We start from the raw sequence: 19,525 nt of genomic DNA, 5'->3' as shown, positions 1-19,525 counted from the left end.
ATAGCTGAACAGACATCGTAGCTTTTGCCAAAGACTTCAAGTCCAAGTGTCTCTACAGAGTAAGCAAACTTCGTTATTTCTGAAGTTAAGAAAAGCATCACAATACAGCCTTGATACTCATCTCAGCAGCCCAACTGCATAGTAAAGTCCTATCACTATATGAAGCAGCAAAGATGGAACTGAGTATGAGGCCAGCTAGAGATACCTAGCTTCCAGGATTTACTGGAAAAAAGTATTAAAAAGAGCATGAAGATTACAAAAACAAAGAGAAACTGATTCACAGGACACTAGTTCTGAACAACAGAAAACCACCACAAAGTAAGAGACAGCTTTCAAACTAGCTCTGTTAAGTGCTGAGTAAGTCTCCTTAGAACATCAAAAAATACCTACTCTCAAACTGAACCTGCCTTATATGCTTTTGTTTTGTCTAAACTGGAGGGTTTAGCTGCAATGCATCAGAAGGGCAAGTACTCCAAAAATCTAACTGAGAAGGAGAACTAAAGCCCCTGCAGTCATTTCTCCACAATTTGAATTCTTGTTGACAAAAAGCATCACCGGAAAAATGTGAAAAGTTATCTTTTCCACATATATAAAAATACATACTACTTTTCATTTTAGTCGTAATACAACAGGTTTTCTTAGATTACATTTTCATTACATAGAACAGTGCATATAAATATTTTTATTTAAAAAAAAAAAAAATCCATCAACAGCCCCAGTATGGCAGAAATACCCACAAAGAAATCTTACATTAACGTAGAGAACACTATTTTAAACCTTTGTATTAGTTATTCATATCGATTCTCTTTGTATGATCTGCAGCTAACATGAAGAAAGTATTAAGGCATCAGAGCATCCCAGATGAAATGTACTATTACTTTTTCATGTCTCTGCAGTTAAGATCTCCCAGCCGGATGCTTCTGGTGTGACATTTCAACACTACAATCAACATGTGGTCTACTTTCAAAACAGAATGCCTTTTATTGTCTACAAGAGTTCATTCAGCTGACTGAAAGTAGGGATCATTGCAGAACAACAAAAATATACTGTGTTTATATGATTCTCTGTGCTTTAATATCTGAAATGAGAAGATATTGTACGATTTTGCATCTGAAAGTGATTCATGTATCTATAGTGTCAAAGTGTATTGCAAGTCTTATGCTATACTAAGAGACAGGCACTGTTTTCTATTTCATTCTTTTGAACTAGCAGCTTTAGATGCATGCAATTCCACAGACATTTTCACACTCATTTTCTGTGCAGTTACACATGCTGCATCTCTTCTGGTGAGATGCTAAAAATTAAAGATTTGGAATTTTCCATTGAAAAGAGATTAAGGAGAAAAAAAAGCCTGAAAAAAGACCACAGAAAAGTTCAACAAGCAGAAGGTAAGCATTAGAAAAACGAGATAACTATGGAGGAATCTGTCCAAAAAAAGGAAGTTAAGAGTTTAAGAGTAGTACAGAAACTAACAAAGTATCATTTCAGGTACTTGAAGCATGAAAAAAAGGAGGTAGCTTTTAAAAACAAACACTAAACAGACTGTGTAAATCTGTCAACTGGAGGGCAGCTAAAGGATAACTGCTAAAGTCAAATACAATTCAAGGCTGACAGTAGAGAGAGACTTCCAGGGTCTTTTTCAATGCTGTTTTCAGCATTCGACAACACCCCAGATAGAGAAGAGAGAAGTAAAGAAACAGGAATTCAATACAAGTCTCCAAAAAGGCAGTGTTAAATAAGAACTGAACAGAACTGTTAAGTGAAGGCAGAAAACAGAGACAGAGGGTACAGACACAGGAAGGAACATACCATGCTATAGCACTGAAGAGAAAAACCCATTGTAAACAAAGTCGTAAGAACAGAGAAAACCACACAGGCAAGAGAAAAGGCAGAATTCTGCCAGATACCAAAAAATAGGAGAGGAAGAGATTTATTTTAAATGCTATACATTGCAAGACACATTAAAGATAATTAAGTCCAACATCCAAACTAGTATTCCATCATTTGGTTCATGCTCTGTAATGGAAGGCTGCCATGACAACAAATGCAACAAGCACTTTGTTTTGAAAAACCAAGACATTTTATGTTTAACTATTAGATACAACAGATATAAAGATTTACTGCTCTTGAACACATTTTTACAGAGGCATTGTATGTTCTACCTAGGTTTACTAAAAGTAGATAGGAAATAATTATTAGGTTATTACCCACTATACCTCAAGAAGCAGCTGTGCTTGCTACTTTTTTAATTATAAAATCACATGTCAGACTGTAAGAAATCTGAAATTCAACAGCATGATGAAGGGAGACAAACAAGAAAACCAGCAGTATTAACCATTCTGTTGAGACTTCATCAATTCCTAAGCAACAGCATTTTCCAAACATGCAGCACAAGTTAAATCCCACAGCCACAAAAAACATTCCTCGACTGCCATCTAGCCTTCGGTAGTGAACCTACAAAAATGAAACTGAACAAGGGGGAAGCGTTTTGACCATCTTTCTGCAGAATTCCAGCAAAAATTAAGAACGTTCTCTAATTTTTTTTTTAAATAGGCAGATGCTTTTAAGTATAAAGTTTCCATTTTACTATTGAGCCTAATAATAGAAAGCCATCAGCAGTAAGCGTAAATAGTAACATATAAGTAGCAGAGGCCAAGGAAAAGCAATCCTTTCCACTCATTGCTTCCAGTCTGTTTTCAGAAGTCTCCCGATATCAGTTCAGCATTACTTTTACAGTTTACCTACAAATAATGGAGCATATTACACTATAAAGCAATACGTAATTATTACAAATACTCTTAACTGGCAAAAATAATTGTAAATGATTCTCACTCCACTGACTTGCATTTGTATTAGTGTGAGGTTCAGCTTAAAGGAAAACAGAGAGGCTTCAAGTAACTCCCAGCTGAGAAGGGAACCAAACCATAACCTCAAAATTCAGAGGAACACCATGGGCAGTGTTGCTACCAGAAGATCAATTAAGTTTCCTCTATGTAGTAAATTTTAATTATACCCTAGCTAGATTTTTGGGGTAATCTGAATATGACTTGTTACGCAGCACTAATGTGTTCTATTCTTATAGTAAGCTTAATGTGCTTGCTTCTAATTAAAAACAAAACAATCCTCAAATACCTCCTAACTATTTTCAAGTAATTTTATTTTGACCAATCTCTAAATGAACTGCTAATACAGGAATAGTCCTGTCACTTACTTGCACTGCTACAGAAGTATATTCTCACTACTTTATCCTGATACATTTCAGTGTGAACCAAGAACACAAAACCACTGAAACGCTGTTTACTAAGAGCCACCTCATATGGCGCTTTGTTAAATTTCCAGTCTCAAGAAGGATGACAGATTGCAGTTGGCATCAATATGGCCCGAATGTAACGTTAAGCATTCTTGAAAAGACGTTGAAGTGCATCTCGTATTTAGAACTATGGGGACAGTAAAACGGAAATTGGGTGTTCACGTTTCACACCGAGGGACCAGAGCTGCATGTACTACAAAAACAATTGACCCCAACATGTATAAGAAACTGCTTCTCCCCTACATTTCTGATGCCTCACAACAGAAAGTAATTTGGAAGAAGATTCAACACCAATGTTCCTATAATTTATTAGGACACAGTTTTAGGTAAAAAGAGAAAGGAGACTGTGCACCAATCTAGGTGTTTTTAATCAAATTATCTGTAAATCATTCAGAAACCCAGTTAGATGGGTTCAATGTCTGTCTCAATTTGGTATTTTTTTTTTAAAACGCTTTTCTTGTTTATACTGATAACTTTGAAAAATACTCCAACTTTAAGATTTCTGATCTCTTTGGGCACATGTTTATTTGCTCACTATGGTTTGAAGATTTCCTAGGAGTAAGGAAAACACTTAAATTCCAAGGAGTAGGCAAAACAAGACTTAAATTCAGCAATACAGTTAGATGAAGTACACTTAAGTCCTCCTGTTATTGAAAAGTTATGCTACTTGGTAGAATAAAGAAAAAAATTATGCTACTTGGTAGAAAGCATAACTATGCTAAGCAAAAAGTTATGCTACTTGGTAGAATAAAGAAAAAAATTGAAAAGAATAGCTATTAAAATGTAACACTGGATATGCAGTTACCAAGTCATACAGGAAATGTCACTTTCAAACTTATGAAATAAAAGAAGTGCTAATTTCTACCAGTATTTATTCTCATATTTCACACAATATATCAACTGCTGCTCTCCCTCCACCATACAAATTCAAAGCTGTCATTAACGGCTCCCACAAATGAAACGAAGGAGTACAAGTGAACATGCCTTACTTGATTTTACCAGCCAAAACAGCATGAGAAGATTTACTGTGTCAGTTCTGAATCAAGCAGCTCTGAAAGGCATATATGTACTTTCTCATCCCAAAGGAAAAAAGGTAATTTGCCATACAAGCTTGTTCGCAAAACATCATGCCTCTCAAACCAACATCACAAGAGGTTTTGTGCACTGTAATAGTCATATAACCTCTTGATAATATTTGACAGCAGGGACACGTACACTACACAAGACGCAGACAGAAATGCCATCTCATTAAGTAATTCAGTTTCTTACTACCTCCCATTGCTCTAATAGTTGAGCTCTGAAGCTGAAGACTAGAGCAATGGTGGGAGGGTAGACAGTGGCTATTTTCACTCTGAGCGCAGTACACCTCTGAAATCAGTCTCTATTTTCACAACATTTCCTTTCTCTGCCACGAGCAGAAAACCGTCTGCTTGCAAACTCTGCCGAAAGAATGACTGAGGAACCCTGCTAACAGAACATACTGAATCAAGCTTGTACCCTTATTCTGTATTAAGACAAGTAATAATAGAGACTGAGTTTTACATAGCAGTTGCAGTTTTCTACTAAAACCATAACTGCGGATATGTTGATCAAGAATGGTCTCCCACTAATTTAATATGTCCACAAATATTACCTGTTCATAATGGAGGCTAAATGCAAGAAGGTGACACTGACTTTTGAGGCTCTGAAATCAGAAACAAGCAATTCAATGGTTTTCCAGATACAAATTTTTAGGCATAACAAAGATTTTTAGAAACTGAGGATATGAAAAACAAATGCTAGAGATTCCTATACTTGTAATATTGGAAAAATGAAATCAATTATATCAACCTAATGAAAACTATGAAGTTAGATCACTACAATTCAGGTGAGTCAGCATCATTTTTGTCAGATTCTGGAGCATGGCATGAAGATGTTGGGACAAACAAGGGTGGAACTTGGACGTGACCTTATGAGTTTAAACAGAGTTTACCAGCAACACCAGCTTCAGGTAAGTGGCACACAGATGCTAGCACAAGATGCATGCCAATGAAAAGCACCTTTCAAGGCTGACATCTGTATTAGATTCCAATCACAGAATCACTGCATTTCTGAGCAGAAAGTTTGAACTTTATAAATTTTAGAAAACAGAGTAAGACAAAACTTTCATACAGACTTCCAAAGCAGAAATGGCAGCTTACCAAGAAAATATATTCCCAAGAAATCCTTTTATATCACAAGTAAAATTCAGACACAGTGTTTGCTATTTTCTACAATGCATCAGTTAAAGTTAAAAAACTCACAGACCACTTCCAGGGCTGCACCAATGTCTCTTGCCAAGAAAAATACTGGCTTACAAACCCAGAAGTCAGGCTTTCAGGTAAAGGGGTGTGAAGAACCAATGAATTATTCACTCTGTCCTGCAGGACAGGATTTCTTTGGTGATGAAGGCAACAAATGAAAGTTCTCTGAGCAGAAGCAGAACACACAGAACTCCACACTGCCATTCCACATTAGTGATGCTATGTGCTATACAGCTCCGTCCGTACAAATGGTCTCCAGTATGCTGGGCACACAGGGAAATGTAGAAAAAACCATACAAACAGCAAAGTATCTGACACCCTCTAGGTTTGCTCTTAGTCACTTCCCAGGATGTTCACAGATACTTTTGTGTTTTCTAGTGTGTCCACACCTGATTAGACACCTCTAGAATTTTAGTTATTGCCCATAGATATCTACACATCCGCATCAGATGATTTCTGATGTGCCTTTATCATTGGTTTGTTTGAATACTTTCTAGGTAATAGGTAGATAAAAATCTCCCCCTACACTGGTACTGCATTCTCAGTCTCACTACTCTAATGTACTAACGAATTCTAACATCAATTCACATACCTATAGGGAGAGATTGCCACCAAGTTTCTTCCTGTAGTCCAGTTATATCACAACAGTGGCCAGATAAACTTGGCAGCAGCAAGAAAGACTAAAATGTGTGGGGTCTCAGGGGCTTCTTAGGCAGCACCTTCAGGTGCCAAAAAAGGACCAGCTACTTCAAAATCCAAATTACTCTAATACAGGTATGACAAGATTCCCCAAGACTAGAGCCATTATACTTATTCTTGTTATACCACAAGAATAATGACTTCTCCTTCCTTTCAACCTCACTCTGTCCACTAAAGTACTGGGCATCTAGTCATGTAATCAGCTGTCCCTGTACCAAATTCTCTAGCAAAGAAATAATTTTTTTAAAATTATCTAACCAGAGACAAAATTAGAAGTGTGTATTTATATTAGTGTCATAATGAATTCAAGTCAGAATGGCACTGACTGAGGTGAAACCATCCTTTGGTTTCAGGCACAGAACAAATTCAGACCCTTCTTAAGAAAGTGCCCAGTTGAAGTACACAAACTACTTTAAGGAAGCACCATAGGAGCACACAATGCAATTAATCCTCTGTATCAGCTTACCCTTTGGTTAGCCAAAAGACATCCATTCTAACAAAGGAGGAAATGCAATTAGTCAACACTGTTCATCTGAGTACAGACTGAAAAAGAAATACAAGTGTCTTTTTAATGCTGTCCTCTGCTTTGATAAAGTTCTTTATTGTTCTTCACTGAATCAAAAATATATCAATTAATACATACTCATGATAAAAATGAATAGCAATACTTGGTGTTAATTCATCCATCATTCTAAAAATAGACAAATAAGGCAGACTCCCTAAGACCCTCTCAAGGTCACAAAGTGTGGCAGATCACCAGTTGGGACATCTTTACTCATAGAACAGTGACCTATTTTCTATGCACTCGATCTATTGGTGACCAAAAATATTCTGTTGATTCTGTCTCTTACTGGGGGGGGGGCAGGGGGGAAAGAGCTGGACGGCATGAAAGTCTTTCCTGACTGGAACATCTTTGCTAATGGAAGATTTTAATATCAACTTGCAGACAGATAAGCAAATACAAGAATAGGGAGGAAAAAAGCCTTAGATGTTGGAAGTCTAGGGGTTTCAGTAATGGCTTAAAGATATCGTGAAAATCTAAATAAATTTAAGATATTTTCTTTCATTAATAAAATTATATGTATATATATTTTCATATGAAAATGCAGATTTTACATCAAAACAATTATTTTTAACTTTTCTTTTACATTTACCTTCAGCATCCTAAAGTCTTATGACACTTTAATTGCAACATGAAGAGCGGAAAAAGGAATCAAATTTCAACTAGCTCATTAGATGGAAACTGCTTTTTTTGTGTTTCTTGAACCTAGCTTGCACTAAGGGCTCATTTCAAGGCTGCTCTTTTTAGCAAAACCAAGGAAATGTCTATGTCAAGAAAAGATAGTTTCAATACACCCCATTAAATGGTTGAAAACAAAGCACAAGACCTTCTGAATATTCTGTACAGAATGCCTCAATAAATCAACCACTGTTTCTTATGAAAAACTTCATGAGTATACAACTCATTTTCAGTATACTAAACTTGTGTTCAAGTCTGTAAACACTGCTTTTAATTCAGAAAAATTTTGTGCTGAAAATGCTTCCAATGGCTGTTATATAAGCACTGCTAGCACAGTATGGAGACTCAATATTTACCTGCTTGGAATTAGCATTACACTGTTTCCAAAATAATTTCAATGCTTCTATCATAGCATAACATAGTTCCATCAAAAAACCACACTGGGCAAGAGATAGCTTATCTCAAATGGTAACCTCTAAGGGATTCACACTTCATAAGTCTCCAAAACACTACTTTAGAAACAATTCTTACATTTCCAAATAGCTGTTTTATTCCATACTTTCACATTATCATAAACTTACTTGCACTTGTATTTTTACTATAGCTTGTAACAAAACAGCCTAAAATTTAGAAAGCCTGGTTTCTCATAGAACAAGAGCTATGGCTTTGGCATTAACCTCCTGAAGAGAATGTACAACTAGAGAAAGATGGGTAGAAGACAATACCCAGAACACTTCACTCTAGAGAAGGAAATGTGTTAGAAATACACACAAGTCAGAATTCACGTAATAAATTACTGATTTGAGAAATCAAACTGGCAATTTAAAGCTTACTTATTATAAAGTCATTTTGAGAAGTGAATTATTAAAAAAATAAGGTAATTAACACTAAATTACTTGTAAATACCTAAATTACTGGAAGAAATTAGTGATTTAACTAAACAATGCCATTTTAGCAAGCTTATTTTCTTTAAGTAGAGCATATTTCAGCATATTTCACTGTGAGTACCTATGCCTCTCGAACCAGAAAGCATTCTGCCCAGTCTCAAAACCTAATTCAGAATTGCCTTTTCCCAAATTTCAATCACAAAGGGAAAAAAACATAACAAAAGTAAAAAAGAAATTATGAGATTTAAAAAATTGCCTAGGAAGAAGAGAAAAATGTAACTATTTCACACTCTGGCTAAAATTCTGGCCACATGTCAATAAATGACAAAACAGATTCATACAATGAGAACCAGATTTCATCCCAAGAGCAATTAAATTCTCAGCAAAGCAGCTAAAACCCATCTGTCTCTTCAAGCCAGATTTCAATTATTATTCCATAATCCTATATCCTTATAATTACATTGATAGCCACTCTATATATACACCCAAAATACTGGCTTTATTTATTTCAGTAAAAATTAACATAGCACAAACATTCATATTGTTACTAGAGCCTACAGTAACAAGGGGTCAGAGGACTCAATCTCTTATCTTTAAGATAGAGTCTTGATATGACCTGATAATCAGAGAATGCTCATAAAAGTTTCCTATTTGCCTAAATGAAATTGCTTTAAAAGAAAAAAAAAAAAAAACACACCACATTAAGTTATTCTCTAGAGTACTAAAGAAAGAAGACAAAGCTAGTGGAATATTTTCAGTTCGCCTTTCTACTTCTTGCAGACTATTGTGCATTAGAATATCATAGTGTCTTTAAAAAAAAGCACATACCTCAGAACAATACACACAATAACAACTGTATTATCTATCCTCTTCTTAATGTAAATAAGCACTTTGACTTTCCAAAAATATTTAAAGCTTCACTCTGAACAAACACATATTAAAGCTTATGTTTCTCGTATGTCTACTTAATACAATGGACAGGAGAAAACTAAACAGCTGAAACCTTGCTACAGCAAGGGTGCTTTATTATCAGTTAAGCAAAGGAGCAATGAGACTCCAGTAGGATGCATGTTTTAGGCTACATTACTTATATGTTATGTTGAACAGTATTTCCAGACAAAAATTCAGGAAAGCAAAAGTGCAGCAAGGTTGATGTACTATAGTCCAAGTTCTCATTCCAAGAAACAGGAAAAACCATTTGTTTCCTGCACTCTGAAGTAAATCACTTCAGTCCCAAGCAGCTATTTCAAAGATCATCACAGAAATCAGACACTCAGTCTTTCAGTTGTGTAACTACCAGACTTCTACTGAGGGAATGCTAACCCTCTCAGCTGCTGAGTAGGCACAAGCAAACAAAATACTAACACAGTCTCACCCTCCAATGAAACAGAATTCATCTACAGGAACTAAGAACTCTTAAAAATCTTGGTTTCAGCTTTGCTCTGTAAACTGTAAGGTTTTTTTATTTAATGAAGACTGGTACATTATGATCATAAGCACAATTCAAAGCTAGAGACACAGCAAATGTGTAGATCCACATTATGGTTTGTTAGGGGGTTTTTTGGCTTTTTTCCCCTTTCTGTACTCTTAATTTCATTTGCAAGCCTTTTTTGTTTTTAAATAATTGTAATCTAAACTTCATTATAACTACTCACTCAGTGGCAGTGAAGAGACATTTTCATTATAACGCTTAACTTGGTCCCTGACTAAAGTTAGCTAGCAACAGAATTGATGAAAGCCTGTATTAAAAAACACAAAGAAACCCCACCAAAACAAAAAACCCACAAACAAAACACAGCAGAAGTTGTATCTCACATTGTTGAGCAGTTTTCTGCCATGAAATGGTAAAGCAGCTAGGTATTGAAGTAGGTAGCTGAAACGCAGGATATGAGCAAACAGTACAGCTAAACGTTAACTGAGAATACATATGGACAAGTATTATCTATGTTGCTAATTTACAGAGCCACCACAACTGCTCTGCTAAGCATCAGTCTTCTCACACAGAATGGAGCAGAAATAGCATCAGTGATCTGGTTCTCAGCAGCAAAATCCAGTTGTTGAAAGGAGTATAAAGAATACCAATTAAATGAATGCTCCTAAAACTTGAAGGGAGTTCAATTCTTGGAATGTTAACCAATTGATTTGTTGCCTTCAAAACTGGAAATGAAACAAAAGTAGGGATAGTGGAATAAGTTATCTTCTGTTACACAATTAAAGAATAAGCCTATTTTCATCCTGACGTCGTCTCAAAACCCCCATGCATGTCCTACTTAGCTGTAAGCTCCCATGGCATCATCTTATGAGAGGTTATTTAGATTTGTATAACTTTTAAACCGTCAACACTGGATTGCACATTTCTTCCATAGCTGTTGGCTCAGTGAGGAACAGAGGGATTGTCCTGAAGGAGGCCAAATTTATTTTATTTTTTTTCCCACTATATGCTTAAAACTAAACTCTACCAAGAATAGCAAAGATATCTGCTTTTCTTCTCCCAAAAAAGGAACAATATGATTTAGTAGCCAGCAATCACCTTCCATTATCTTCCTACTCTGGTCACTATTTCAGAAGCCTAGTTAAAATCCCCTCTGCAAAAATTGCCTTTTCAAAGATGGTCAAAACACTTCTAATCTAAGATTACCCATTAAGAGCTATGCTGCCATCTATAGAAAAGTTTAGGAAAAACGTTTAATATTTGCTGATGCTAAGGGTGATACAGCTTAAAAGACAAACAATACAACAGCAGGATGGAAATTAAAAGAAAAGGTGAATTCCACTAAACACTACCAATTACTCACCATCTAATTATCTGAATTGTTATTTGGCTACATTGCTTCTACTCACCCCAATCTGATGCCACAGAAACTCCAGACCTGATTAGCTGCTTTGGAGATTTCCCTGGAAATATTAATTCCAAGGGGCTGTCATGCTGGCATTAGCTCAAGCACTCCAAATTCTTAAATCTGACTCTTATCAACTGGATTTTGACACACAGATATTAACTGCTTTTACCCTCACCACACTGAAGGATAGAAACCGCATAATTTGATCACCTATCTCCCAGCAATCAAAACATCTGATATGCTGACTAATCACAATGATTATTCTCAACGCCTTCAGTTCTATTTTTTTTTTAAACTTGTCTTCACACTCATTGCCTGCAGAGAAAAGGAATAACATGGAACAAAAGCTTACACTAACGTACTCAAGAACATAATTCTTCAGAAATAATGAAAAACTGTATCAGTAATTCTTCTGCACCTTCAGATTAAAAACAATTGGTGTTTAATCTTTAGGCTAAAGAAGTCAAATATATCATGTTTTCTACAAAAAACAACAAGCACAGGGGGAGAAAGCCACCACTAAAAGGCAATTCAACAAATATTTGAGAGCTACAATTTGCCCTCAAAAACAAAGCTGACTGAAAATACATTTCTGCCTTGTAAAAATAAGATGTATTATTGATGTTTCTCTCATTTAAGATAAAAATCCACAGTAGAGTAAGCACTGTAATTCTGGAACACTAACAGGATAAAAATCAAAATGGTGGAACAAACATAAAATTTTCTAGATTCGACAGTATTACTTACAACCCCCTCTTTCTCCACATCCTCAAAACCTAGGAAGTACATTCTGCCATTTTCAAGCCCTCTCTAAAAGCTATTTACTTTCAATAAAGGAATAAACCAAAATAGTGAACAAAAATATCAAAAGCTCCTAATGTACCTCTGCTCCACAAGGCTTACAACAGCTTCTGTCAGTCAGAACACTGATTGACTATCAATTCATACACGTGCACAAATTAATGCATGGAGGTCACACTTATAGAAAACCTAGATACACAGCCCAAAAGCATGGGAAAGTAATGTTTTTCATTTGTTTGATAAATTATACTGTATGTATCAAAAAATATGTAAAATTGATCAAAGTTTTATAACTTTTTTTCCTGGCATGTACATGCATGTGCCCGGGGAAAAGGGTGTTTGTTTTTGCAGTGGCCTCCGTTAAACTTTTTTGTCCCCTATAAACAGCAATAAAGCTACAAGGTACGTACCAGAAAAGTCTCAAACTGCTTTTCCAAGCTGGCCACAATTACCATGAAAAGTTAATAAACATTTCTAAACTTTTAAGCACTACATCCCAACATCATAGTTTAAGACAGAAAGCAAACAATACCACAAGTAGCTGAAAACACATCAGGAATTTGTGTGTAGTTACATATAAAAGCATAATTACACAGCTATACCTAATTTTCAGGAGAAATCTCTGCTGTTCTTCTCTTGGACTACAGCAGACAACCCTACTAAAATTACAAATCAAAGTCTGAGTAGGTGCCACAAACCCTGTCCAAGTCCAAAACTGGTATCTACCTTACTAAATTGGCAGTGGTGACACAGTATCCAATACACCTGAAACACCTGAAGCATGACACATCAACTACACCACATTCTTTTCGTTAGAAGTTCTGATTGCTACTATCATGTTAATAACATCTGAGTTGCTTAATTCAAAAGTTTGTTTGGATAAAAGAATATGAACAGTGAAAAGCAATGAAGAACGGACAATCCCAAGGTTGGCTCCCTGACCTCAGTGGAGGATCACCGCACTGCAACAACTCGCCATCCATTCCTCAGACTGAACGATGTTTCTTGCAGATCAGTTACAAGTTTAGCAACAAGAAAAAGGTAGTTATGCATCTTGTGTATCACATTTGAGACATACAAAGAGTCCCGCTACAGTGAGCTACAGTCAGGTATCTACCTTAAAGATTCTATGCTTGAACAAACTGAGAAATCAAAATAAACTTCAGTTCAAAAGGGTCTTATAAATATACAGTAGAGAAACAAAACGATGGGAAGTATCAGGTAGGCAATAGCTATTTTCACTCCCAGGTTTAGATTGGTAGGAGATATTTAACCTATCATTTGCAGAAATTCATTCCTTTATTCTTTGTGAGCACTACCATGAGACCGCATAAGGAAAGATCTGTTCTGTCCTAGCTTGATAATAATTTAAAAAAAAAAAATGTAAACAGTCTAATCAAGGTCACCTGTCCAGAAACAGGAGTTCCTAAACAAGAAGTTTCAAAAAGCTATGAACTACAGAGGAAAGAAGAAACAATTATGAAGTAAAAAAATACATTAATTCTTTTTAAAATATACTTATTAAGCAGTAAATGCAAAACACTATAATTATGCAAGTTATGCATATAAATACATACTATGCTGTTCATTTCTGAAGATTCGTAACTTCCACAGGGATGGACACTTCCAATAGGTTCCAACCCTTCTTCATCCCACATATACGTGCCATCAGAGCTGTCAGATGGGGAAAGCTCAAAAGAGGACCCAGCTCTGTAATTCATCTCCGGAGAAATCACGTTCTCGGCAGTATGCTTTGTGCTTTCACTGTTGTCATCCACTGCTTAAAGAAAACAGGAATAGTTAACACTCCAAAAGCAATCCAATATTCCAAATATAAATATTAAGATGTGTATTATTGGGTGTTAACTTTTCTGAAAGTGTACTGTAACAGAAATATCTGAAAGCCTTCTACAGTATTGTTCACTCATCCTAGAGGGGAAAAAAGCTCAAGCTTGTTTGGTAGCTACAACTAAAGTACCCTTCCAACCTTCATCTTTGCTAGCCTTTTATACTGCACTAATTCACCCATCATGAAGCTACTTTCTAGAATTCTGTAGTTTTTTAACGTATTAGAAGGTGAGTCCAAAAGTATATCCTTTGGATCCAATCTTTCAACTGCCTCTTCTCTCAAAACAAGTGTGTAATATGAGAAGCCCATCAGAGACTTGATAATATGGCTTTTAAAAGAACTTATATCATGCATCAGGAGAAACAAGAAACAAAAAGAACAATGGTATTCCTATTTATAATTTAACTGATTTAGACACCCCACACATATTCCCACTGCTTAGAAGCAGTTATAGCTGTTCTCTGCCTACACAGGTGGAAGGGGGGGAGAAAAATATTTTAAAAGATCACTAGTCCAGAGAAATGCATGGAAAAGCAAGGATATGAGGAATCCTACAACCATACTGCAAGCGTGGTTAAATTAGGTATCATTTATTCTTATCCCAAAGAAAAAGAGCTCTTCAAAGTCATGCTTAGGAAAGATAGCTATCATGCAGCAAAGTACTGTAAGAAAACAAATGGTCCAGCACAGAGCCAAGTTCCATTCTGAAACAATTCTCAAGCAATGGGCAATTATATAAAACAACTCAATTACAGTTACAGAATCTTGATTTAGTACGTAAAATTTTAAACAGAAAGTATTTACCAGACACGTTTATATCAAGCCAGTCGTCAGCATTACAGCAAGATCCTTCACTTCCCTTGAAAGAACTGAACGGCTCAATCGATGTTATACTCCCATGCTCCAATTCTTGAAGGCAGCTCTCCTTTTGCTGTATTTGTATAGTTCTGTTTGGGTCTTCTATATCTATGAAATCATCACTGAAGTCTTCACTCAAATCATTTTTTTCAGAGGATGACAAAGAAGATATAGATATTTCATCTCCATCATCACTCATACACATGACTTTTGACCCATGTTTTCCCACACTTTCATGTAGGCTCTCATCAGATTCTGTTCTTTGAGCATTGCTCTCTATAATACTGTTTTTCTCAATTGCTCTATTAATATTTGTTGAAATTTCAGAGTTCTCCACAATGCACGTGTCAGAAGTTGTACTTTTGCTGCCATCCACAATGATATTTCCAGCAAATCGCTGCCTGGTAGGCTTCAGCAGAGAAGGCCGACTTAATCTATATCCAAAAGAAGGGGCTGACCCAGATCCATTTGACAGTGGGGGCTTCTTTGAACAAGGAGCCGACATACCAGAGTAGGGCCTGGTAAATCCATACTTCATAGGTTCATTTCCATTGGGTACATCCAACTGACGAGCATTTCTTGACAACAAAGTCGACCTCTGAGATGTCCTGGCAGCTAGGTTTTGACTATGGTAAGGCCCTGTAAGATCCACAGCTTTATTAAAGGAATGTGACCTGGTTAAAGATGCAGTGGGAAGGAAAGAATTCTGAATGGAATGTGAAAAACTTTGTGATCTTACCATTTTTTCACAGGAAAAAGCCTTGCTATTGTCTGTAGATTGTGCCAGGCTTTCTCCTGAACTTGTCCTTGTGGCACTGGAATTAGCTCTAGGTCTCTGCAAACCTACCACTGGCCTATTTCCATAAAACCCATTTAAATGTGATTTTGGAGCACTGAGTCCAGAGTATGAGGTCCTTCCTGACAGGGTACCTTTGGCGAATTTTGCTGAACTAGAAAGTCCAGGCAAAGACTTTGGGTTTAATTCCTCAGTAGAAGATACAAACATATTGGTTTGCTTTGCTGCTTTTGATGCAACTGAAGCAGTATTGTTCAAACCCACCCTGAGCACATCATTACCCAATGCTCCTTGAGAATACTTCTCAGAATCAATTAATTTTTCATTAGAGTTATGTTTAGAGTTGGTCTCTTTCCCATTTTGATCATGAAGTTGATATTGATTTGATTTTTTCCAGTTGAAAGAAAAGGAAGACATGCGAACAGTGCCATTGTGCTTGCCGAAATTTTTGCCACCATTATTCCCTGCTAAACTAACAGCTGTCCCATTTGGCATAGGTTGCAAAACACTTCCTAAAGTTTTCGTTCCATATTTCGGTAGCCTGGAAACCAAGGATGTCCTGATTTGATTTTTTTCTTCCATGAGCTATTGGGTACATTGGTCCTTAAATGGTGCTTGAATCTAAGGAAAAGAAAAAAAAAGTTAGACCTGGATCAACCACACCTTAAACAATAATTTTATATACATTTGCATCTATACGTTTACTACGTTCCTGTGTGTAAATATAGCGTGGTGATACGAAGTAACCCATGCAAATTTTGTAAACTCCAGAGAAATACCCATTGCCAGCAGTTATTTGGCAGTAATATGTCATTCATGTCACATGTTCCTCCACCAATTTTTGTTCTCTAGATAAACTGCCTTTAACTTCCTTTTGAACTCTAGAAAATAAGCTCAAAAAGGGGTTGGGTTTTTTCTATTTACCTATTTTGAGCAGCAAACTGAATTTTTCAACTGTGTTACAATTATTACATTACATACTTAAAACTTTATATTTAAGAAATCCCACAAATAGAACATAGCACACACCTGTGGTCAGCAATGTAAAACTGCAAAAACTATAATGTAAAGTCTGACTAAAAGTTAACTTTTCAAAAATGTTTTTTCAGTTTCCCCAATGTCTGTTATGACATACAAAATAACCACTCATCATTCACCTTCACCATAGCATTTTTTCCAGATCAATAAGATATCCCCAATTCAAGATGAACATTCCCAGGCACTTTTTCCTCTTTTTATGGAAACTGTAGTCTACTTTGGTCATCTTCTTATTCATGTACAAGACTTGAGGTACAGGCCAGTATTACTAAGTGAATTCAGAAGTTTTACTTCTGTGCAGTGATACATGAACACATCACTCTAGTTACAGAAGCATGAGATAAAAAGATAATTACAGCATTCATGCATTCCCTTGTATCTTGAATTTGCTCCCATCCACCTGATTTGGAATACGGGCACTCCACTACAGTCTTTAATGAAGATTTGTTGTATCCCAATTTACAGTCATGTCACTTTGGTCTATTTTATATCACATTTATTTTATAAAGACATATCTGCATTAGAGATACACCTTTGCCTCAGAAATTTTTGCCTTGAGAATTCCAGTCTCCTTGCTTTTATATACTGTCTTCTGTTTCTTCCACACTCATCTACATATCCATCCTACTATTTGGACAACTATGTCTGTATCACCCTTTTGTACACACTTAGTCTGTTGTTTTGCCTGGCTATACAATATGAACAAGTTGTCTAAATTCTATTATTAAAGACTCGCAATACAAACAGTAAGGCCTTGAGAAGTCTCCAATTTTCAATGTTGTATCTTAAAACAAGTTTTACTCTTGTGTTAAATTCTGTATTTGCAAGAGTAGGTTTCTCTTTTTTCCAAGACAGTTGTAAAAGGGTATCTTGCTTTTGCTAGCCTGGATTTTACGTTTTCATCAGTTCCACCCAATGGTCTTACAACGGTGTAAAGACACAGAATTGCAGTTGTTCATATGCTATTCCCTGAAACTATTACCTGCGTTTCTCTTTTCACAGACTTACACATAGCTGGCAGGACTGAAAAACCCATGAAAATTTTTAAACCACGGCAATCATGATGAGAATCAACACACAGCAAGTAACATTATACCTATCCAAGGTACAGAAAATATCTTGTGTAACCACAGCAAGCATTAAAGTGAGTCACTCCCCAAGCTACAAGACCTCACTAAGAAACACTTAAGATAAAAATCAAAGTGGCATTAAATTCATGCAAACCAAAGTACCCTTAGGATTTTGTAAATGAATAGGATGCCCCAGAGCTGTACTTCTGGAAGTAGATCTACATTAAGAAGATACAGAGAAATATACTCAGAGACATGGCTTTTTAGGGGCTCTCAACATAGTGAAAGTATCAGAATCCACATCCTACAACTGGTAGGGCGCATTTCCATTTAGAAACACACAAATCCAGAGTTTTCAAATACTAAGTGAATTCCTGCACACCAGAGACATAATCCTCACCTAGGCATGTAAAGAAACACACAGGTATTTCCCCCCAGCAACAGCAAAACATTTAACTCATTATGTATACAGTATGTGCCTGTATGTGGATTCAGGTGTCTCATGTTAGACTTATCTCAAAAACACTCTGACCAACATCATCTATTAAGAAAAGCATTCACAGCATCTCATTCATGTATCTGTACACATAAACAAGGAACTTGCCTACAGTGTACCTGTATACCTTGGAAATGAAAAGATCATTATGTTTTAATATCAAATGTTAACATCAAAGATATTTACTTTATGTCACATATATAAAGGCAATAAAGTACACTTTTTCTTAAAAAATAACTCCATGCATAAAAAGTGGCCTTTAACATCATGATGAATTCATTCACAGCAAGCATCATACTGCAGATCCATCAAAAGATATCCCAACTCTAACAGAAAGGTTTAAGTCTCAAAGAAATCTTCTAAATTATAAATTAGAAACCTGCTAATTTAACTTTCATGCTTTATGGATAATTCCCCTTACACATCTGTCCTCCATCTCTTAGGTGACTGCAAAATTTAAATGAAGCCATTTAATTAGATTACTTTAATCCTCCACCAAGTGCTGCAAATTAAACTTGAAAGGAAGACCTTTCAGTTCTCTAGGAAGGGTGCTTGCTCATTTATCCTTAGTTAGGGAAAGACAAAACATTATCTTCAAGAAAATTGTACTGATTGCTTAAAACACTTCAGATAATTAAAAGACAAGCAATACCTGCCTGTGTTTTATTAGCTACATAACTGTAACTACTGTGTCACCTTTTCAATTCCAGGTTGCATTTGTTTAGTTGAAAAACAATGCCATCAAAAAACCACCCAAAACTTAACAGTATCATGTCTGGCAGATGTTACTTTTCCCAGAAAATTTTCTTATTTAGTTCTCTTAAGCATCCTTAATTTTGACATATATTTACTACTAGAAATTACATTAGCCTAACAATGAAATTCCCTTATCAAGAAGAACAGTACCTACAAGCTATAGTATGATTTCTGCATCCCACAAAACCCAGGTTCAATACAATTTAAGTCGTATTCTCCTGTACTGTAAAGAAAGCCAAAGTATTTTTAAGACTTCAGCAATCTATGGATTTTTTTAAAACAGACATTTGGGCAAACAAGTCTTATATGCTTTACCTTGGGAAATACATTATCTACTGCACACAAGCCTAATGGTGAAGTAAGCTAATTATAAAGAGCCTAGTCATACATAATGATCCAGGGAAAAGGAATTAAAACTTACAGACCCTCTCTGAAGTATAATCTGAATTAACTGAAAAGCTGCTACATCCTTACCTTCACGGATATTCAAGATCCTGGTGATAAGCAAAAGGGTATTCATTCTCACTCTCCTTTGTGCTTTCTGTATAGGATTATTTACACCTCAACAAGATTCTTCAGTGTTAGTTTCAACCAGCAAACACA

The 19,525-nt window shown here is 35.9% G+C and overlaps 1 protein-coding gene across 6 annotated transcripts in view; it reads right to left on the bottom strand.

Moving 5' to 3' along the window:
* The window catches only part of CCSER2 (coiled-coil serine rich protein 2), a 74,342-nt gene that overhangs the window by 44,349 nt on the left and 10,468 nt on the right, over positions 1-19,525 (bottom strand). For 3 of the 6 annotated variants that reach the window (XM_074830414.1, XM_074830418.1, XM_074830416.1), the window contains exons 2-3: positions 14,713-16,183; positions 13,637-13,839 (exon numbers count right to left, since the gene is read on the bottom strand). In XM_074830414.1, coding sequence (XP_074686515.1) covers positions 13,637-13,839; positions 14,713-16,144 — 1,635 coding nt within the window. In that variant the 5' untranslated portion in view covers positions 16,145-16,183. The remainder of the gene's footprint in view (positions 1-13,636; positions 13,840-14,712; positions 16,184-19,525) is intronic. The other 3 variants (XM_074830415.1, XM_074830420.1, XM_074830419.1) reach the window with 1 other exon arrangement.

Source organism: Strix aluco, chromosome 7 (assembly GCF_031877795.1).
Source record: "Strix aluco isolate bStrAlu1 chromosome 7, bStrAlu1.hap1, whole genome shotgun sequence".
Lineage (NCBI taxonomy): Eukaryota > Metazoa > Chordata > Aves > Strigiformes > Strigidae > Strix > Strix aluco.
This window is presented reverse-complemented; position numbering and strand designations above follow the sequence as displayed.